This window comes from Hesperophylax consimilis, chromosome 24 (assembly GCF_061612785.1).
Source record: "Hesperophylax consimilis isolate HC1 chromosome 24, BYU_Hcon_1.0, whole genome shotgun sequence".
Taxonomy (NCBI): Eukaryota; Metazoa; Arthropoda; class Insecta; order Trichoptera; family Limnephilidae; genus Hesperophylax; species Hesperophylax consimilis.
Genome location: NC_142859.1, coordinates 22,332,721 through 22,355,878, shown reverse-complemented (window position 1 = coordinate 22,355,878; position 23,158 = coordinate 22,332,721). Strand labels below are relative to the sequence as shown.

Below are 23,158 nucleotides of genomic sequence, written 5' to 3'. Positions count from 1 at the left end.
AAATCTAAGCATGAGGTCGATGCAATGTAGAAGGTAAAGCCACAACTTGGCAGTCCTACTCGATGATTCCTTAATCCTGTCTTCACTTGCTTCAGTATATGGAATCGTCTCTTTTAGATTGTCATCATTCCGCGTAACTAAATCTTGATACATATTTCTATTTGTCTTAATTTACCATCAATATCTTGGTATTGTTCTCTCATTACGTGGAAAAGAGACGCTGCTGTTTAAGTGTAGGCTCTGTTTGCCCGAGAATATTCATGACCCTGACCCTGTGAGGACGCGTAAACTGATTCTCAAAAATTTCCCACATACTTTTATTTAAATAATAAGTTACAAACAATCATACAACATAATATGACTGTTTAGCCAGACCAGGGCACGGCGGTTGGTGGATAATGAAAGCGCTTCATTGGGTAGGGGAAAATATTTATATTCCCCCCCCCCCCCTCCGAACTAAAACTGGTAAATAACAATAAAACTCTTCAACGTTAGATGAATTTGTTATAAAAATAAAGCAAACACATGAATTAATCATTACTTTACTTAGGTTTTTGTAATTTCTCGCTGCGCCGCGAACCGCTGCGCGTTCGAGCCGCTGCCGCGCGCCGTGCTCCTTATTCAGCCTACGTGCCTTATTATAAATTAAAACCCATCATTATATACATTATTTTATAGTTAAAAATATTGTCTTCAAGTTTTGTTGATTTATTTTTTTTCGTTAACAGGCTCAGAAAAAAGTTATGTGCAAATATATTCTGAAATACTATTTTAAAAACTGATATTTTTCCTTTACTAATAAATTGTAGAGATTGTATAGCTTTTCTCGCAAAAATGAAAGAATACAATTTTATAGAACAACTAATTAAAAACTAAACAAAAAATAAATAATCTGATTTAATAAAACCATTAAGGAGATATTAGCGTATTCCGAAAGGCTTTGAAAAATATATTCAAGAGGGGGTGGGGAAGGAAGCACAAGGGGGAAAGTCGGGGACTTTTGTAAAAATACATGTTTAAAGGTCTTCTAACATCTGTGAGAAATTCAGCTTCCGGGGAATTAGTTCCGACATTGGGTCTTTTTTTCCCTTCATTGACTGGGCTACATGCACACACTCAAAGGCACACAAAATACTTAAAAACTCCCATATGTACTAATGTATTTATAAACAATATCAATATAGAAAATGTTGATCCCCATTATTTTAAGTTCAGTTGTACAGGTTGATTGGTTTTTACATCCATTGGCATCTTATTAAATATAAACGGCACAAGATAAGTAAATGTTCACTGGCCATAATTATTAGTAATTTTTGGAATGGACATACCTTCATTTTGACTAAATCTTGTGTTGTGTGTGAGCTACTTTTTCTTTATAAATGGAAACCGACAATAGATTTTGCGGTAGAGTTTTAAACCGTAATTTCCCTCGAACGGGTAATAAAGTAGTTAGTGGTATATCTGCAAGGTAATATATTAACTGGAATATTTGTGGTTTTTTGTGCTATTTGTGGAATGGGGAGAGAATAGTAGGTAGTTGGGTCAGTGGATCTGAGAATAATATTCTTACATATTATGTAAGTACTGGAAATAAGAAAGATTTTCGTAGGTAACCAATTTTTATGTTTTTTTTAATCAAAATTAGAATGTTTTTATATGGCTACGAACACATTTTTGTCAATGCTTAAATATAAAAAAAATACTTATGTCAAAATTCGCAGTGTTATAAGGTTGAAATAAAATATAATTGAAAAAAAAAATAGTAAAAGATTTTCTATTTTAAAAACATGAACCGAGACAAAATGCATTTGATTCCATTTGCTATTCTGTTTATTTCTATGTCTGGGTTACCTATTTTACGCAAGAAGGTGAGTTGAAACAATTTTATCAATATTATTGTTTATCCTGCTGATTCATTATTAGCAATGACGTTACATATTATTTGAAGTGTTTCACGTATTTTGCTATTAAAATAAAATAAAAATAGCACTGAAAATAAATCTATTTGTGAGAAAATGAAATTAACTAGTAATAATAATGGGACTTATTAGTAAGTTTAATATATAATTGGATTGCATAAAATAATACATTACAATACATTTAATATAAGTGTGTTTGTCGGAAGTGACTTGCTAGGTAAGTATGTTTTGGTATTTTTTCGAAATAACAAATGTAGATCCTAGGAAATAAATTGTACAGCGCCCTTGAGGTGATTTTTCACAAAAACGGCGCTCTACAAATTATCCAATTATTATTATTATTATTATTTAGACGGCGAGGCCCTGGAACATAAATAATGCCATGGAATCATTGAGTAATTACAACACATCAATGCCTAGAATCAATATTATCCGAATGTTAAAAAATATTGGATAAAACTATAGTATTCATTTGGTTTAATGCAATAATTATATGAAGATTTAAAAAAATATGTCATTTACTATCTCTTGAATATCTTACTCGGATATAACATAATTTCTAAAAAAAAAGAATATATCCAGATTTGTAAATTTATCGATGCAGAAGGCCAAAAAAATAATTGATGAATCCTCTCCGTGGTGGTGCCAGTTGCACATATGAGTTTGTACATCTTTATTAGCGTTTTATTAAAATAATGTTGAGCTCTTTGCAAAAATTTGTTCAGTACCTACTCAATTGTTAAGTTTCTAACTGGCTGGTAAAAGAGACACGTGGCCGCCAATAAAAAAAGTCGCAACATGACAACCAAAATACTCGAATATTCTCGTTGACGTTTGTCGGCGCCTATTTGAATATTTTGGCTGTGAGCATCTTTTTATTCGCGCAACAAAACGACCGAACCCCGCGATATTTCACTGATATATTCAACATGTCCGACAACCACGGGGCTCTGGTGAAACAGTTTACGGATGTGACGGGCTGCGATGAACACCGAGCGAGATTTTTCCTCGAATCATCAGCGTGGGAACTAGACGTAACTATTATACCTTTTTAAATTAGTTTAACCTATTTTCATGACGTGTAATTAGTTATTGCATTCATTTGTTATTCATCACTGCGTATTTTCTCCCTTGAAGCTGAGGAAATTATAAACAAAAGCGTGAAAGTTTGTCAGGTGGTTTTTTTCCATCACAAAGGACAATTTGAATTTTTGACTGAGAAAGTTTGAAAACGAAAAATAAAGAGAATATTGATGATGTGTTTCGCCGTCGGTTTATGTCCAAAAGCTGGAAATTTCGTTTAAAACAAGTTTTGAAAGAGGTTAATTTTTGATATTGAAACGATGTAGAAATGTCGGGTGAAATGCAGATCACGCCAAACTCTGGGAATTGAATAAAAATGCACTTTCTAGATGAGAAAAGTGTGTAGAAATTCATTAAAAAAAGAATTAAGGCGCGGAAGAATAAATTGAGGGAGATACAGCCGATCAAAGTTTAATAAAATTGCACTTCGCGATCTGAGGGTAAAATTCGGTTTATGGGAGTATAACCGAAATTGAACTTGATTTAGACTAATTTAGGGCTGGGGAATCCGAATCTGAAAGAATTAGGTGGAAGTCGGCACTATTAACTGAGTTATAGGGTTTTGAAACTTCGTACGCGATACATATAAACCATGTTTTATTTATCAATTATGACTTGAAAATCAAATTAACAACTATGTATTTACTTTTGAAATTTCAGTAGTGCCAACCAAAAAAAGAAAAGTGTTGCCATATAATAATAATATTTTTTTACAAAATAGGTTAGGTTTTTAGTTTGGGTTAGAGTAGGCAGAAGAACATGGGAAAAAGGTATTAGAATTAAATCACAAACCAGTCTATACAAACCTAGCGTAGCCCACAAACTACTTGAAAACTGGGATATAACTCTAAAGAGGAGCGAGTGGGCGTTATTAAAGGGGCAATTTTGTGTAACAGGAAATAACATGGAAAAAAGGTATTAGTATTAAATCACAAACCGTCTATACAAACCTAGCGTAGCCCACAAACTACTTGAAAACTGGGATAAAACTCTAAAGGGGACGCGAGTGGGCGTTATTAAAGGGTCATTTTTTGTTATAGAAAATCACAGTTAGGTTAGGTTATATTTATACATAAATTAAGTATTTACAAGATTTTAAATAATAAACTACCAATCTGGCAAATGATATTTAATTTTCAGAATTTTCCATGCATTGATATTATTATATGGCAACACTTTTTATTTCTTGGATGGCACTGCTGAAATTTCAAAAGTAAATACATAGTTGTTAATTTGATTTTCGTGACAAAATATGGCGGCGGACTGTCATAATGTGGTAATAATATCAGATCGCGAAGTGCAATTTATTAAACTTTGATCGGCTGTATCTCCCTCAATTTATTCTTCCGCGCCTTAATTCTTTTTTTAATGAATTTCTACACACTTTTCTCATCTAGAAAGTGCATTTTTATTCAATTCCCAGAGTTTGGCGTGATCTGCATTCCTCCCGAAATGTCAAAACTGCACATAGAAAATTAATAAATTGTGTATTTGCATTATTAATTTAGTTTTCTCCGATTAATGTTATAAAACACCATCTCAAATAAATAATTCAATTTCTTCCAGCTCGCCATATACCGATTCTTCGAGAATGACGGTGCTGCGGAACCCGCGCTTCCCGTGCCCCCGGGCCCCCTCGCCGCCCCGGAGCCAGTGATCAGCCTCTCCGACAGCGACCCGGAACTGCTCAATGACGATGATGATGATGATGATGTGGAGGAACTCCCCACCCGGGTGCAGAAGAAGGAAAAATCCAAGAAGAACACCAACACGAGGTTTGCGACGCTGGCGAGCCTGCAACAGGATAGCAGCAGTGATGAAGAGGAAGGTAAGATGAACAAGTTGTTAACCCTTATTGTGCGACTGGCCACATTTGCAGTCCAGTGAAATTAGCACTACATTGAGTTGCACTGCAGTGTGCGGCGTTTTGAGCTAGGTTTTAGAAGTTTTGAACTCATTTCGTTACTGTCCATGAAAATTCCAAAGTAAAAAAATTAACTATTTAAAATCGTTTTTATTATTTCAAATCCAATTTTCAATATTAAATTTGGCTCTGAGAAATTTACAAAATACAACCCGTCTCATGGGGGTTAAATATACTAATTTCGGTTGTTGGCGAATGGGTAAGTAAACATTCCGTTCGATGAACTTTTAATTTTCAAAATTACTTATCATATCAGACAAGCGATAGAGTAGGTACCAAATAATTTTATGGATTAATAATTATTTATTCTGTGAACTTTCCCTTGTGGGGCCTTCAGGGAACCAAGGGGGATTGGAAAGGAGAGATGAGACCTGGAAAGACAGATTGTGGAACCAGAAGACATAGCCACATATCCAATGACAACCCTGGTGAACTTTATAAAAGGGACCGGGTTACTCTTAAAGGAATGAGGTAAAATGGGAGATAGCATAATGGGCCTAAGTGCTCACGGGAACTATATATAAACCGTCTTAAATACAGAAATAAGTAATGTGAAATATTCCTGCGTAATGCATTAATCATTCATGTTCATTGAACTTTTACTTTACGAAATTACTTATCATATCAGACAAGCAATAAAATAGTAACCAAAATTATTTTATGAATTAATAATTATTTAATTATTGAAGACAATATTAGCGATTTCTAAACGAAAATCTGAAACAGAAAAATCAGAAAAGGATACGGTCACATCTAGGACTCGAACCCAGGACCCTTGTCTTTCCGGGACACCGCTCTACCACTGAGCTAATGGGACCCTATCCCCCTCGGTCACTTTTAACTTTATCATACTTCGAATAAGAACTACCAACATTGTCTTCATTTTTTTTTTCCACCGCACTATCTTTATGTATGATCGCAAGATTCAACCCGAACTAAATGCCATCTAGACAGCGTCTTTTTAGATAAACCTATCTTATTTTTTATTTTTAATGTGCGACATCTATTGACTTTTCTGCAAGTCTAGAATGAATATTTATTTTTCGGAATAACTCGGTTTTACTCAATAAAGTTATTCCGAAAAATAAATAATAATTATTTATACGAAGTGCGTATTTGTTCTGTTAAAAATCTGGACAGATGCTTAAATGAATGAGAGTGAAGATACGTTACTGAGACAATGCGCGTGGTTTCATTACTAGGTCCGGTAGACGTACTCGAGTGGCCTGTTCAAATACACACTCTTTGAATGACTGTCCTTTTCATAAGTGATGTTACATTTTTTGTTCGATTAGTATGAATTCAACTTGTAGTTTTATAATGTAATTGATAGATGTAGAATTTTTCAAGTTTACTTACGTTCGTTAGTAAAATTTCTTCTTTTGAAAGGCAGTGATTATTTTTTTAAATAAATACTTTCAGCTTCACATTTTTTTATTTATTAAATTTCAAAAATACAGTCTTTTACTATTAAGTCCCGTTAAACTGATTGATATCAGTTTGTTAATGGGTTCTTTTAACAATTACTTTTTAAATACATGTACAATTTTAACAAGTACATAAAATATACACATAATTACATTAGTACAAAAAAATTATTTCACATAACCATTTTTTAATATACATTTTCTTCTGTGAGTCAATTCACAGCTTTTTATTGAGTTTGGTAACATGTTGTAAATTATTGGAATGAGGTATTCTAGAGTTTTTTTACCGTATTTATTCAGGTATCTGGGAACTACAAGTCCATTGTTTGCAATTAGTCTTGTATTATGAACATGTGTCACTATTTTATTATGTTCAGATTGAGATGTATGCTGACTCGCAATTTTAAGCCACAATATAGCACGAACAGATAATAAATTTTCAGAATTGTATAGTAATGACTTTGGTACGTCATGTCTTTGTTCGTATTTAGTTTTGTTTGATAATAATTTTACCAAAGAATATTATACATTTTGGACTGAAAGAAGATTTGTTTTTGTTGAATGTCACCATGAAGTTATTCCATATCTTTTTAGGGATTCCGCCAATGACAGGTATATGTATATCCCATTTAAAATTACAATCAATTGTTAAGCCTAGATATACGTATTTTGAAACAAGTTCAATATTTTTACATGATCATGGTTGTATCACAAAGTTATGGATGCAATTAAAATCATGAGAAATAATTTTAGGAGTTATGGTGATGTTATTATGAGGAGATCTGATGTGCATAAGCTTCGTTTTTTTAGCATTGATTATTAAACCTACATCGTGTGACCAGTTTTGAAGAGTGACAAAGTCAATTTGCAGTAAAGTACTCGCCATTAATAAATCCTCATGTGAAATAACTAATGCAGGCACATATCCCGTGATGTTTCACAGATCTGAGATAATTATTAATTATATATATTAATGGTTGATAAAATTTTAATATTTAAAAAAAATATATGTGCATATCTAATAATAAAATATGAGAGCGTTCATCACCTTTTTAAAACAGTTTTTAGTTTTCAGAATCATTCAGAAATATTCAAAGCGGAAATACTCGACCGTCTGACAGAATATGGCTGAGGCTTAAGGAGTTAAAAAATGCCACTTTATTTTGCACATTTTTTTATGAAGGCTTGTGTTTTTAACACCTTTTATATTTTAGGTCAAGCCTTCTATGCTGGAGGCTCAGAAAGAAGTGGCCAGCAGATCATAGGACCTGGGAAGAACCAAGACATTGTCGGAAACATGTTCAAAAGTGTTAGAAAGTGAGTTTTTTTTCTCTACATTGACTGCATTTCTTTTTTACTATCCTGATTTTATACCTGTTTTGACGGTCTTCATGGTCTAGGAGTAAGGCTCTCAACTAGCAAGCTGGAGGTCGCTGTTTCAAATCCCGGCATGCACAAGTAAATTTTATTTGTGTTATTTCACAAATTACTCGTTTAAAATAATATATAGTATATTTACGGCACGTTTTAGAGTGGAAGATACTCGTCAGTATCGTACTGCAATGTGTAAGACCACCATTCAGAATTGAAACATTTGAAATGGCTTTGGCCGTCTTTGGTGACCAGATCTGAATAGCCAGGTACTTCCACAACTTCTTCTACCCCATCTCCTTCCCCTCACCACTACCTTCAGCCTCACAATTACCCCAATTGGGGATGCCATGGTCTCACTGGCTCCAGACGGTTGGGAGTAGTTGGGACTATTGTGCAGTTTACTGTGGTTTAAATCCAATGAATCCACCTAGATTTCACCATTTATAAATTTGCCACATTATGATAAGCGATCGCTCAAAGCATTTTTACAAATTTGCCATAATATGCCAAAATTCACTCAAGTGGATATTGAATCTGACTGGAGAGTGTAAAGTTCTGAATGGAGCGGTTCATGCCTCTATGACTACTGTAAGTGGTTATTGCGTATGGGGGTGTTTCACTACCTCCGAGTAAACTGTTGAGTAACTGCTCGTCTAACTTTAATCTCAGAATTACGTGGCTATAAAAACAGGAGTATTACATCAATGGTGAAACATACGTTACTCGTGGTGTCATGTTTACTTTGAGGTGGTGAAATACTCCTAAATAGTCCTAGAGGCTAATATGGATTCAGAACTGAGTAAGCAGCTAAAGTCATCTTCATTATTCAAGTTTATTCTTTTGATGCCCTCTTCTATCGGAGGTTGGCCATCATCAGGGAAATCTTCAACCTTCGGGTTGCCTCTAGGAATAACTATTCGAAATGCACTCATACCAATGTTTTCAATTTTAAAAATTGCAGTGTATTTGTATTTCTTATCTACCCCATGTATATAAACTAGATTTCTTCGTATTTTGTCCTTTTATCTACGTTTACCCTGTTTCAAAGATCAATTATTTCCATATTTGGTTTAAAAATCAGCTAAATTTGTAAATTTTCTTGCCATTAACACCTGTCGTAAATTTGACAATATTTTGCACTAATCAGAATATTATGAATGATTAATACTTTAATTGACGATTAATTCTACTTACCTGTATTTTTACAATAATTTATTCAAATGATTTAACTTCTCAAGTGCCAAAAGTACCCATCGGATATGAACAATTTGTATCATTGGCCATCTGAAAACTATACTGATTTTAACACCAGCACCCTACGGAGTCATACAGGTCGTGGGAGCTTAGAGCGGGAGCCACGGTAACAGCTCAATATTTTCATACGGCTTAATGAGTCGACTCAATTGAACTGGAGCACAGTTTATCATTTCTGGTGAGCTCAGAGCGTTTGAGCGATGTATGTGCTCTCACAATACTATCCCCGGTACGGCTCCCCCGATAATGCTCCCAGCAAATGAATGATCGTACTACTCTTGGTACCTGTGCACCGCCTCGTAATACGAGATAAGTAAGACGCTAGGTAGTTAGAGTAGGTGTAAGTACATATTATGTACAATTCCAGATGTCGGACTGTCTGACACCGTGCACGCCTCCGAATATGTAATAACATTTAATACTTGGATAATCTTAATGTGCTAGTGTTTACCGGGAGTCATACGAAAACGGCTCATCAAAAATAGAATGAATGACTCATCGCTACAGGAATGTTCTTGTATTTACAGATGTATTTTTGGATAAATTTATGAAATTTTAAACAATTAAACCCTTAAATTATGATATTTGTCTTTTTATTTTGATTTCAGGCACGGCCAAATGGTGGAAACACACGGTGGAGGAAATCCCTCGAGTTCTACATCTTTTGGAGGAACGGGCTATAGATTGGGTAAGTCAGACTTTCGTACATCCTCCATGAACAGAAATCAAGAAAACACAATGTTCCTCTCCACTGATTTGGGCAATTATGGAGGTACCCCTTTGCCCTCACTGATTTTGCAACAATAATAAACAAAATGTGACAACGTCAATAACAGCTTTGTCCAGACAGTCCACACGATGCACAACACGCATTCCCAACTAGCAAATAAATAATTGTCAAAATGGCAAAATAAGTGTTTGAAATAATTTGTGACTATAACAATATATCCGTTAGTGTTCAACTATTGCTAGACACTTTTCTAGCTCATTTGTCATGCACCTCTTCAAGTCTGGACAAACCTATTGTGTTTTATGTGATGCAAGTTTGTGTAGACAATTGGTGTGTTGAGTATTTTGATCTGTTGTAGGCGGCCCGATTTCATTTCTGATTGACACTGTCTGTTATAGATCCACGGTGAGATTTTATATCTTTCGTAATGAATTATTTTGGTGTTCTCTAGGTGCCACACCAGATGACACAACTGTAGTTAATTCTAAAAGACCAGCCAGAAGAGGGGAATCGGAAGTAGTAAGTCATTTGCCTAAAATGTTATTATGTTTCCACAAATCCTCTCGTCAGTTATTAATTGACCTATTGTATAATTAAAATTCTGCATGTGTGGTTTAAATTAAACATTTGAACACCTTTGTAGTCAGAGACGACTCGTGATTGAAATTGCCAGCAGTGCATTTATTATGTAGCAGATTAATTCATGGGGGTACTGCAATTTAATCACTTGCAAAGTTACGTTTGTAAAATAATTGAATAAATAATACTGCTCCGTCAGCGTTCGCAAAATCATCTCGAGAGTAAAGGACACTCAATTCATCGCTGAAAATCTCTCGTAACCAATTTTAATTTAAATTCCCCGCGCACGGGTGCCAATGTGTGAATGTTGTAGCGCTAACATTGTAAATTAGTATTCCTAAATGAATCCATTCTAGATGCATTGGATTGATATTAATCAAAGGGGTTGAAATTCACTTGCCTTCAAGGCGCTTCGCACATGCATCGATAGTGCACTGGATGAGTTATATATCTGCACTGCTCCAACAGGTGATTTGCATTTGGGAGCGTAATCTGTCTCTCTCATGTCACCGTATCGATTCCACCCTATGCTCGGTCCCAACTTGTATATGCACAACTTGTTTGCGCTTGTGCAGGAGAACGATAGCTCAAATAATGAGCTGGGAGGAATTGTGACTGGAGCTTACTTTGATATATCGATGAATGGGGCACAAATGTGGTTGTAAGTTATGCGAAGACTGGAAACAAGCAGTGCAATGCACAAATGAACATACCAAGTAACCGCCTCTGCTCATAGTTTTGAATACATATTCGACTTTGCATTCCCAGATGTGCAATTTAGGTCTTTCAATTTTTTTATTGTTTCATCTTTTATGCGTATGTCTTATTATTGTTTGTATTCTAGGAAAACGTAGTTTTGCGTTTATGGCGCAATGGATTTAGCTTAGATGATGGAGAATTGAGGCCGTACAACGACCCAACCAATGCAGATTTCCTGGACTGTGTAAGGAGAGGGTATGTTCACTTTTATTACAATCAGTGATAAAAAATATTTTCTCGAAATCAAAACTCCCCAGGATGTATTTACCATTTTTCTTTGTATCTAATTAATTAATATGAATCGAAGTATTGCTATAACTCATAAAGCCTCTGACATTTTAGGAGAACTACAGATTTCACGGAAAATATTATCACATTATATTTGAGCGTTTATGGTAAATTTTTTAATGCAAAACGAAAGCGTGGTATTCTCGCTTTCCAACACGCTTTGAATCATATTTCTCACCGTAATACAAATTGAGATTGCATAACTTTTATTAGACCGTGTCAGGTTGGGAGATATATCTCCCAAAAAGACCCTACGGTTGTTTGCTGTCTGTGAAGAATATCTCCTAAAATTGCCCGAGGGGTTAAATAATCATAGCTGTGTTTGGTGACCAGAACTGAATAGCTATGAACTTCCCCTCCCCCACTCCCTATAGTCTCACAATATATCCCAATTGGGGATGCCGTAGTCCCACTGGGTCCGGACAGTCGGCACCTTGTTCGGTATTTATGTGATTGCATCACCCTCCCCGAGATCTGCAATAAATAAACAATTCAATTACTCTGAGTGTACAGTGTGTCAAAGATCAACAGTATTCATATTTTGTTAAAATCTGCTGAATATTTTTTTTTTATTTGATTATTTTTTTTGATTTTAATTTGTTAAAATCAAATAAAATAATCATGACCTTTCTCTAGCCACAAAACTAATGTTGTACAAAATATTGCGCTTATCAAAGGATAATGGTAACTTTCTAATAATAATGATGATGATAATTGAGCCATTTCCGGAAAACAGCGTTAGGGGCCGTTCAAGTATTACGTAAGCAGATTTATTACAATTATTTACCCCCTCTTCCCCCTTGTCGACAAAAGTAAGCAAAGCTCTTACCCCCCCCCCCATCCCATGCTTACGTAAAAATTGGTACATATATGCATTTTTCTGTTAATGTATTCTGTTTTTTAAGAGAGTACCTAAACGTATTAAATATTTGTGGGAATCCCGGAATATGTATTCGGTTTTCAAACATAGACAATGTGTGGGTTGCCAATGTGTAAAAAAAAATAACTACTGCTGAGCAGTGCTGACGTAATCACTATCTCGACCCCCCACCCCCCCCATGTCATCAAAAATAAGGAAAGCAAAGACCCCCCTGCCCCCCTATAGTGCTTACATAATACTTGAACGGCCCCTTATATGCAAAAGTGAGTTCTGAGATATCATTTGATTGTAGTGAGCATACACACATTGAAAGTCAAATCTTTATATAGTCAGTCTGCGTATATTTGTGCTCGCAAAACTCGAGAAGTAGTCGACCGATATCGATGAAAATATCAAAGTTTGTTCTTATTAGTGCCAGGAGTGTTTAGAGAGTGGTTTGAATAGAAGAAGTCGGGGACGCCCGAGGCGTAATTGATGCAAAATCTCTGCACCAGAATGAGATAGATACAGAGTCGAATTAAAATTGATGTAATGTAGTTTTTTAACAGTAACAGAAGTCGGAGATGTCCGAGAAAGACATTAGCAATCGCGAAGAATTGCAGGGTCCACTAGTAAATTTATATTTAATAAGGTGTTTTAATTAACACACTTCGGCAAGGGAAGGTAGTTCTACCCGTTCGGTCCATTGCTGCTTAGCGCCGGGAAGGGTAGTTCTACCTTTTGCGCCAGCCTCATTTCAATAGCAGAAAAGATGGAATTATTCAATGTTTTTATATCTTCTTCTTTCGTATGGTGGGGGGGTCAGAGAGGGACATCTAGGTCTGCGAGACATTCTAGTGCCTCAGGCGTCGCCATGTGAACCTTATCAATCCCGCCGGGGAATGAATGGAGCCGGCATTCGTTGACCACATGTTTGGTGGTCTGCACCGTACCACATTCACACATCGCCGACTCTTTAAGGCCTCATCTGTGCATCATGTGGGCACAGCGGCTATGGGAGCACCTTATCCTATTGATGGTGGACCAGATTTTGCGAGGCAATGAGAACCCAGGCTGTCTCTCGGTGGGGTTCTGTATGAGGTGGGAATTTCCCACGTTGGCCGTTTGCCACTCTCAAGTTTCCACCTATCTTCTGGGGTGAGAGGTAATCGGAGGAGCCTCTCTCCTTCCGCCCAGAAGGGCTTTCGGGACTTCAAGTGGCATGCCGGGTGGGAGACGACATCTTCGTGCAAAGGTATTGCGCTTTTTTGTAAAGGTCCCAACTATATGTACATAATTATCGAATCGTAATCCAAGTCTTCTTTTTATATTTATCTTCGTGCCTTTTGTTTACATCGGTATTTCAACAAAAGGATAGTATATTATTTGTTATTCTAATAATTCAATTCCTGGAATGAGGATTTTTATAATTGTGAGACATATCATGAAGATATAGCGATTTAAAACAACTTAAAGTACGCGCGCGACCTTTATTTTCGCCCAGAGACAGCGTAGAGCCAGCGCAAAAAAACCTTCCAGAAATGTGTTAACAGACAACAGGTTTTTTTGTATTTTAATCATTTTATTCACGAGTTTCAAGTACAATAAACGTAAAAGAAAAAAGGAAAAATGTAATTTTTCCATAAATCCATATTTTTAGTTTTATTAACAAAAATTCCAGACATGTTACAACATAGCAAGTAATGATGACAAATTATGCTTAAATTGTTGGACAGAAGGATTTTCACTGACTTTGTATTTCCGTATAAAATTCTAGATAATGCTTTTAATAGTCCAGAATTGTTTGCATTGATAAACTTTTGGATTCCACTATGTAATACTAGATATCTGGATTTATTTCAGTGCAGAAATTCTGGGTCTAACTATCATATATATGCATTCCTCATTGTCCAGAAAACTTATAGAGGGAAATAATTATACCAGTGGACGTCTTCAATAAATACAAAAGATTTTTGTTGAGGTAGTTTAATATATCAAAGTCATAATATATAAAAGCCCCTAAAAAGGGCGTTAATATAAATTTGCCAAGCACCGAACGCACAAACGTCACCTTAGGCATTATACTGCCATCTGTGGTTGAGATTTTAAAATGATTTTTGCTGTGAATGTGGATGGTTATCTGGACTCGATTAATGTTTTGTTTACTTCCTTCTCCAGGGAGATTCCTCGCGAACTGCGCAAAGGGCCCGAGGTGCACCTGACGATGGAGGACCATCGCCATGAAGAGTTCTCTAAGACGTCACGCGGCCCGGCCAAACCCTTCCACGGGAAGGGGCATCTCCTAGGAAGGTTAATAGTTTCATATTTGCTGTAGAAAATATAATGATATAATAATGTTTGTTCTTCTTCATAGATTTCTGACCTCCGACATTGGACATCGGCCTCCCTTGGATATTATTATATGATATCCCAGTCATTGATAATCTAGTTCATTCCTTGAATATTGTATTTTATATACAAAGATTGATTTTATTCTTTATACATATTATAATGTGCTTGGTTATTATGGTATTAAAAGACTAATAAATATGTATGTCAAGGTGAAAGTTTGATTGTTTGTTACAAATTCTCCTGAAGAATTGTAGCCAACTGGATCATAAAGAATAAGCTCCTCGGCGAATATAATATTTACTAACAACATACTTAAATATCACACGCTAAAACATGTCTGAATGACTGAATTGAAAAAATGTTTGATAGGAATGGTTTCCTAAACTTTCACTTTCTGTGGTTTTTTTTATTCAAAATCCCATTTATACTTGTGTGATGTACGAACTTGTCGTGCCTTTATTGTGGCGTGTTGGGTAGTATACATTAAAGTATATTACGTAATCAAGTACTGGTATTTATTAGGGAGCTGCTAGTAACAAAAGAGATACTCTGCTTGCATGCATCGCCTTTTATAGAATCTCGCAAGCGTAGTACCTCGCTTGCACTTATACACCTTAGCACAAAAACCACAACTCGTCGGCTGAACACTTATGTGGAATCTTGAATGTTTATTTGATAACAATTGGCCGACTGGCAGTTCAAAAGAAATGGACTGTCAACAATGTTGCACACATAATACTAGACAGAAGATTGGAATTTAAGATACACTTTAAAAAAATATATATTATTCTAGTCTCTGTCTAACTAGGGATACACAATGGCAAGAGAGGAGTGCAACTAACAAACTAACCATCACGCCGCAGGGGTAGGTAGAGAGGACAGACCGCCAAACAACTCGGTCTTGGCACACACTTGTTGCCTCATTCACATTCATACATTGTCTCATACATACTCTTCTATTGTTCTGACTCTTGACATAGCCCGACTCTAATTCACTTGATCGTGCCACGTCATCCTCGGGCGTCCCCGATTTCTGCTACCATTCCTATTCGCATCATGTATTCTCCTTACACTCCTTTCTTCGCTCATTCGATTTATATGAGACATTTTATACAAACTTTGCAAACAGTAACTTTAAAACGTACAAAATCAAATGGAGATGAAATGTCGTGGATCCACTTGTTCAAACCATACAAACACGTAATCCACAAACAATATCTGAATTCAAAATGATGTTATTTGATTTATACGAGACATTTTGTTCAACCCAATTTAATCTTACATTACTTTTAGCTTGTTGCTCTGTAAATATGTAGTCCCGAATGATTTTGGTTATATTCCAGTCCCGCGCCAACCACCATTGGCTCCACCTCCCCTCAGGGGGCCAGTCTCCTGGACCAGCAGGCCAATCAGAACACAGCGCAGGCCAGCCTCAACATCAATGAAACAGAACCCGTCACTACTATTCAGGTAAACAAACATACCTACTCTGCGTAATGAACCATTCTATTGTTTTGTAAAACCTCACAAGAGAACCCCTGTCTATACAGGGTGTCCGGGGATAAAATGCACAAACTTCGGGAGGTGATTCTACATGATGGTAGAAATAAAAAAGATTAATAACCTGTTTCCAAAATCCATTGCTAAAAACTTAACTATTAATGTCTTTTTGAAATATTTTATATTGTAACTGAATATTGGTATTTTTCCATTTAAAAATCCTAGAATTTCACACAACTATTGTATTTGTTTGTTCACAGTTCCGCTTAGCCGACGGTTCAAAACTAACAGGAAGATTCAACCTTTCCCACACAGTAGCCAACCTGAGGGAGTATATTATCACGTATCCTTTTATAACATATATCAACGAATCCTTTATAATACAGGCACTCGCTTTTCACAAAAAGTCACTTCAAAGTTGGCTTGTGTCAAGCATCAGGCAGTGTAAATCCATCCAAAATATCATCAATACAAGCCATCAGAGAGGCTCAAAAAGCCATTATTTAGTGCAGTGGATCTCCAAACTTAATAATTATAGGAGCTATGTACTTTTAGAAATTTACATTATTTTGCTATTATATATGAAAGAATCTACTTTTTCATTTCACTTAGATATACATATTTTTTCAGCTGACAAGCATAACCACAAGACGCAGGCACGCTGCGTGCTTGTATTTGGTTATTTTGTCAAGTAAATAAATTAAAACTATAATAATGGATAAGGAAATAAATCCCGAAAATTTAATCCAACTGGTCGAAGAAAGAGTTGTGCTGTGGAATAAAACGACAGAAGGGTATAAAAATAATTCATTAAAATTATCGGCTTGACGAGAAGTTGGCTGTTTATTCATGCCGGATTTTGAGAAATAGCCTTTCTTCAGGACAAATGCACTCTCTCAATTTTGTATTTTGATATGTTAGCTCTCTGAAACTTGTTCCAGTAGTTTGTTAAAGGAAGTGATAGACATTCTAAAATAATTAAAGAACTTTAGTTCATCACTTCTCAACTCACCAATTAACACTTGGAAAGTTCCTACAGAAAATCTTTCAGCTATGATTGGGTGAACCCAAAGTTTTCTTTTTACTTTTTTCCTTCTTTTTAATAAGTACCACATGACAACAAGAGCTTCATCGTCGTCCATTGCGTACGATCGTCTACTGAGCAAATAAAATGTTTTTGTTGAATCGACAATTTTTTTTTTTCGTAGAGTAGGATCCGATTTTAAAACGGATCTGTTTTTAAAACGGAGGTGTGAACAGGGCGATACGGCATCCGATTTTAAAACGGGAACCGCCTCCGATTTGAAAACGGAAGTGAGAACGGGCCCTAAGTAAAATGTTTGTCACGCGAACAACTATCGAAGTTGGAACTGACCGTTTGGCGGTCGCCGATTAAGAAATGCGGAACTCTCTCACTCACTAATTCGCCACCCCAAAAACCAGGCAAGTCTCCAATTAGTGAAAGCGGCGGATTATTGTGCGTACATACTAAATATGCTAAAAATAAAACAGGTATTTCATAAAAACAAACAAACACTATCGATCTATTCTAAAAATTCCATTTTTTGGTTTATAATTAAGATGTCTAGTGTATGCTTGTTAGACCTTGCAGAACGAAAAGAACAAAAACACATGCGACAGTTGGTAGATTACACAGATGACCGGCTTATAGATCTTGATTATGTGCTTTCAAATAGTAAAAGTAGGCGGATTGCAGTTGCCGGGTAATCAAGCTGCAGATTACTGTAAATGTACTTGTACAGGGTTTTCCAATAAGAGGTGTTATTTTGATATTCAATCGTAAAAGATCAATGGTTTCGTTGCTCTTGTGGCACGTAGCGCCGTCTTGTTGATAGTAAACGTCCAGATCAATACCATCCAATTCTGGCCATAAAAAATCATTAATCATCTCTCGATAGCGCAATCCATTCACCGTAACTGTTGCTCCAGCCTCATTTTCGAAAAAGTAAGGTCCAATGACTCCGCCGGACCATAAACTGCACCAAACAGTCACACGTTGAGGATAGAGAGGCTTTTCAACAATAACTCTTGGGTTTTCCGAGCCCCAGATGCGACAATTTTGCTTGTTGACGAAGCCACCGAGGTGGAAATGGGCCTCATCACTCAAGATGATTTGCATTTGATTCACTCAAGTGAATTTTAATAATTTCAATGCGTTGTTGAAGCGTGTATCGTTCCATTTTTATTAATGGCGTAGTTTCTACTTGTCAAATGTCAAAAAATGGCAGCTTCAAAAGTAACATCTAACGAAATAGCGAGCTATTCAAAATGACACCTCTTATTGGAAAATCCTGTATTATGTAATTATTGTTACTGTGCCGTGTTTTCCTTAACCTTTTAACCTTCAGAGCGGCCCCCGCCTATCAGCTGCAGACTTTCATCCTTCAAACCACCTTCCCCAACAAGGAGCTGACGGAGATGGACCAGACCATCAAGGATGCTGGACTCCTGAACGCCCTGGTGGTCCAGAGACTGAAGTAGCGGCCCAACTAACATTGTACAATAATAGGGAACCAACGGATTGCCATCCATACAGCCACATTGTAAGAAAACACTTCGGGAAAAAATTTTTCACTCATATTCAATTGAAACATTGTCATTTAACCTTCCTGGCTAATGCTGTCTACTGATTCGACATGTCCATAATTATTTCAATATCTCTGTAAATATACTAAACACAGAGTTCGTATTTTAGGTGTTCCTCACTAATACATTGTATCAGATAAAATATGTAAGTATTTATCAAATGCAATAGAAAAAAATGTTTAGTCTAAAAATCAGGAAAAAATTTGTTTAATATATACAAATGTCTTTGTGTGTTGATAACTTAAGTGGTGCAGTAGCGAGTGAGAGGGGTACAGGGTTACGTATGTCGTACCACGATGTGCGTTTGTCAGTACAAGCCTGCAGTAATGGACGTATTATGTGTTTTATGAGTGGCCTTTTTTTTTTTCCTTATTTCAGCGCTAATACATAGTATTACATATGTCCATGTGTCCATATATTATATACCATGAATACAATGATTTACATTGGGAATAAATAATGTAAATTATACACTTTTATCCAACTTAATGATGACAATATTCTGAATTTGTACCCTGTGCTCTGAGTGCACAGCACCGTAACAAGCACCATAAGTGAAGGGTTTAGGTCCCAATCAACGCTATATACATACATATATTTACATTTGAATGGTCCGTTTCGGACCTAGATTCGGCATTTAAGGAAAGCTTTAAAGCTTTGGAACAAATTGTGATCAACTGCCAAAAATAACAACACGACCATTATGCTTGTCAGCTGATCGCCATTTGTTTTAAAGCTGAAGCAGTCCTAAAATCGATTTTTAACCATGACCATTCGGTGCTTTGATGACAATGTTATATCAGTGAAACAACTGGCCCTTAGATCGTATTCTAGAGCTGAATGAATATTAAAAAACCTTATTTATCATCTTCACAGGAAAGCGAAAGGTCTATTGTAGCCCATACAATTACGAAAAATGTTTTTATTTGTGACGCTCTCCAATGGTTCCACATTGATTCTTTTACCACTTGCATAAAATACATAATATAGTTTTTCGATTAGGGTGTAAAATTAAATTTTTTGTCGCTTACATCTTACACTGTTATCGGCATTAAAACATACATTTTTAGCTTTTTATAATCAGATTTTAAACAAGAGTGGCAGTTTTCTGATAAGGCCAGTATTAATACTAAATATTGAGACTCCTACCGGCTGCGCCAAATGTAATTTATGCCATATGTAGCTCGTGCCAATGTGGTGTAGAGGCTGAGTATTATTGTAGCGGGTGGAGGCCGTACACAATAATGATACTTGTACTGATATTTATTGGGGAGCTGCTTTAACAAAAAAGAGCGCACAACTAATGTGCATCGCCTTTTATAAGATCTTGCTAGCATTCCATCTCGCTTGCACTCATCCACATTCGTAGAGACATCACACAATGTCAAAATTGAATAAAATCACAAAGTTTGTAACAAAACGAAAATTTAAATGGCAGGCAATCTGGAAAGCTCGAAACAGATTAGCGCTGGTCTGGTTGGATATCATGTGCATTATATGACAGATGTGATATTGTTTAAAGTATATTGTTTTAAGGATTAAAAAAAAAAGATTGATAAATATGGTGGTTGGAGTGACAAGGAGTTATTAAGAAATATAAATACCAAAGTAATTGGGTAGAAGGAATAGTTGGTTTATTTACAGCCGCAATCTATTTTAGCCGAATTAAGTTTTGCTTTATTTTCATATTGGTGGCTCGCCACAGAAATAACAATTTTAAGACGATTTTTTGAAGTAAAATGTTGAAAAGTGAGGTTAATTCACATTTTGAAATATTGCTATCAAAATAGTTTTTTGTTCAAATTAAACTATTAAGATAACAACAGATTCCGGATGCATCACTTAGTCTGAAAAAAACTATTTTTTTATAAAACTAAGTTAATATAAGAAATTTATTTTGGTTTATATTTAAATATGGATTGAAGACACAATCCACTTTTTTCTTAACTATTCATCACTTGGAACGGGTGTTTTCACAGAATTTGAACAATTCATCAAATTTCAAAGTCGATTTTCAAGTTCGGTGAAGGTTCTATTCAAGCTCTATTATTATATCATTATTGGCCAGGGGTTCACAAAACTGAAATAATAACAGAACTTGAATAGAACCTTCATGTAACTTGAAAATCATCTTTGAAATTTGATGAATTGTTCAAATTCTGTGAAACAACCCGTCCTTGGAAACCTTTGTTTAGACGTTCTTGAGGAGTGTAAAGGCACAATGCAACATTGTTTAGACTTTAGACGTTCTTGAGGAATGTAAAGGCACAACGCAACATTGTTAAGACGTTCTTGAGGAGTGTAAAGACACAATGCAACATTGTTTAGACTTTAGACGTTCTTGAGGAATGTAAAGGCACAACGCAACATTGTTAAGACGTTCTTGAGGAGTGTAAAGGCACAATGCAACATTGTTTAGACTTTAGACGTTCTTGAGGAATGTAAAGGCACAATGCAACATTGTTAAGATGTTCTTGGGGAGTGTAGAGGCACAATGCAACATTGTTAAGATGTTCTTGAGGAGTGTAAAGGCATAATGCAACATTGTTTAGACGTTCTTGAGGAATGTAAAGGCACAATGCAACATTGTCAAGATGTTCTTGAGGAGTGTAGAGCCACAATGCAACATTGTTTAGACATTCTTCAGGAATGTAAAGGAACAATGCAACATTGTTAAGACGTTCCTGAGGAGTGTAAAGGCACAATGCAACGTTGAGACTTTTTAATTACTATTATTATTAAACCTTTAAAAAAATTGTCTTTGCAGTGGAATAATGGCTGACTTATCCAACTATACCAGCGCCTAAGGCTTTCAGATTACCTGCCAATATTAAAAACAGATGTTTTATTTATCAATATCAATTAAAATTGATGCTACATCTGCGGGTGAGATTTTTCCTCTCAACGGACTGCAGATCCTCGTCATTCGCCCCCAGTCCACAGTCCTTCCCGTCCTGCTACAATCCTCTTCCATACAATCCATCCACTTTTTTCCCGGTCTGCCTCATGGTGGATTCCGCTGGGGCAAACATAATCATAATTTTTATCGTAAATAGAATTTGTTTTTTATTGTTTTACTACAATAATCGCTTTAAATCTTTATTGGTTACCTGCACTGTATGTTCAATTATTCCATAAACCACCTGACTGGATCAGGGATTAATTAGTGAAAGCAGTGTACTATTGAATACTGGTAAAATGTGCCAATTTTCAAGAATTTCTTACCTTTGTGGCTGTATTTCGATTGAATCCATTGAACTTCGTATTAACTATTAAACATTATTGTTTAAAATATTTAAATACATATTAGTTGAATGTGTAAGACATAATGTTTACTAATTATTTTAGAATGTTTATTTTTCGCTTTTAGGTTGGAAACCAAATAATGCTGTACTTAGCATTTAAAACTTTAATTCTGTAGTGGCTATAACAAACATTTATGTATTTCTATTATTTTTCACCAAAGTGTATAAACTTTTTCCATTTTTGTGTAAACATCTTTTTTATATTATTTCCTATATGAATAGAAATAAAATTGCGGACATTGAATTTTAAAATTGCTAGCATTAAAGACGGCTGACCAATATTTCATAAGCCATAAATGTATAGAAAACAAACCTAGATTAGGAACAAACTAATAAAGAAAATAAATAATATAACATATTTTTATTTATGTGAAAAATACATTGTTGATCTATCCTGTAATTTTACGTTTCTTCCAAATTCACAAAATTGTTGTTTTTATTTTTAGAGTTTCCTCACTTTATAAATACATTTAGTTGGATGATGTAAAATCTATTTTTAAGGAGTATTTCACTACATTCTTGATAGCTTATCGATAATAAATGAGTATATGTTATCCTGACTAAGTTATCGTTAAGTTCGAGTACTGAAGAGTAACCGCGGACTTTATAAATAAATAAATTGCGAATTGTGAATCGAAAGTATTCGTTATCCTATTGATAAACTATCGAGAGGTTGGTGAAATACCTCCTTAATCTAATTTATATTATAATGTGTATGTTTGCTATTCTGGATAGGATCTCATGTAATTTAATTGAATTAAAGTTTTATACCATCAACCGTTATTTATTTAATTTTTCCTTTGTTACGTACCGATACAAGCTGAATCGTGCATGTCATTGATGCTCTGCTGATATTGTAACATGGCAGAAAAATTAAAGAAAAAAAATTGCACAGTGATTTCACCATCCTCATGTTGACTATTAACCTCTCAGAAAAAGACTTTTATTTACTTTGTGTTCCTTTGCGAACTGTCAAAACGTGAAAATTTTTGTGTTATTCACGAATTTTGTTAAAAGCTTCATAACTCACGTTTTGGGAAACGTAGCCTCATTCTAAAAAATGTTTTGGAAAGATTATGAAATTCACTATCGTATTGTTTTGTTATACGTAAATATTTGCGTTTCTAAATATACATTTTCTGAAAACGTCAAAAATATGTAAAAATCGCTGACCATTATTTCAAAGCTGTGAAAAATG

At 35.4% G+C, this 23,158-nt stretch overlaps 1 protein-coding gene across 2 annotated transcripts; it reads left to right on the top strand.

The window, feature by feature from the left end:
* The first annotated feature begins 2,724 nt into the window (after positions 1–2,724).
* LOC149412094 (NSFL1 cofactor p47-like) lies at positions 2,725–22,737 on the top strand. Of its 2 annotated transcripts, XR_016304644.1 has the most exons (11): positions 2,725–2,953; positions 4,569–4,830; positions 7,568–7,670; positions 9,590–9,669; positions 10,163–10,230; positions 11,135–11,244; positions 14,375–14,506; positions 15,892–16,018; positions 16,309–16,391; positions 18,418–21,011; positions 21,054–22,737. XR_016304644.1 is itself a non-coding variant. In XM_089646226.1 (10 exons), exons 1-10 carry the CDS (start codon positions 2,849–2,851, stop codon positions 18,548–18,550), a joined length of 1,203 nt encoding a protein of 400 aa, XP_089502352.1. In that variant the 5' UTR covers positions 2,725–2,848; the 3' UTR covers positions 18,551–22,737. The 2 variants fall into 2 exon arrangements, 1 of the variants encoding a protein (XP_089502352.1); XM_089646226.1 differs by having other exon boundaries at positions 18,418–22,737.
* The last annotated feature ends 421 nt before the right edge of the window (positions 22,738–23,158 follow it).

What these genes read in the sequence shown, in the direction of transcription:
- LOC149412094 (XM_089646226.1), top strand. Translation starts at nt 2,849, where the DNA reads ATGTCCGACAACCACGGGGCTCTGGTGAAACAGTTTACGGATGTGACG. An exon ending in CATCAGCGTGGGAACTAGAC is followed by an intron (nt 2,954 to 4,568) that starts GTAACTATTATA and finishes AATTTCTTCCAG; the next exon opens with CTCGCCATATACCGATTCTT. An exon ending in ATGTTCAAAAGTGTTAGAAA is followed by an intron (nt 7,671 to 9,589) that starts GTGAGTTTTTTT and finishes TTTTGATTTCAG; the next exon opens with GCACGGCCAAATGGTGGAAA.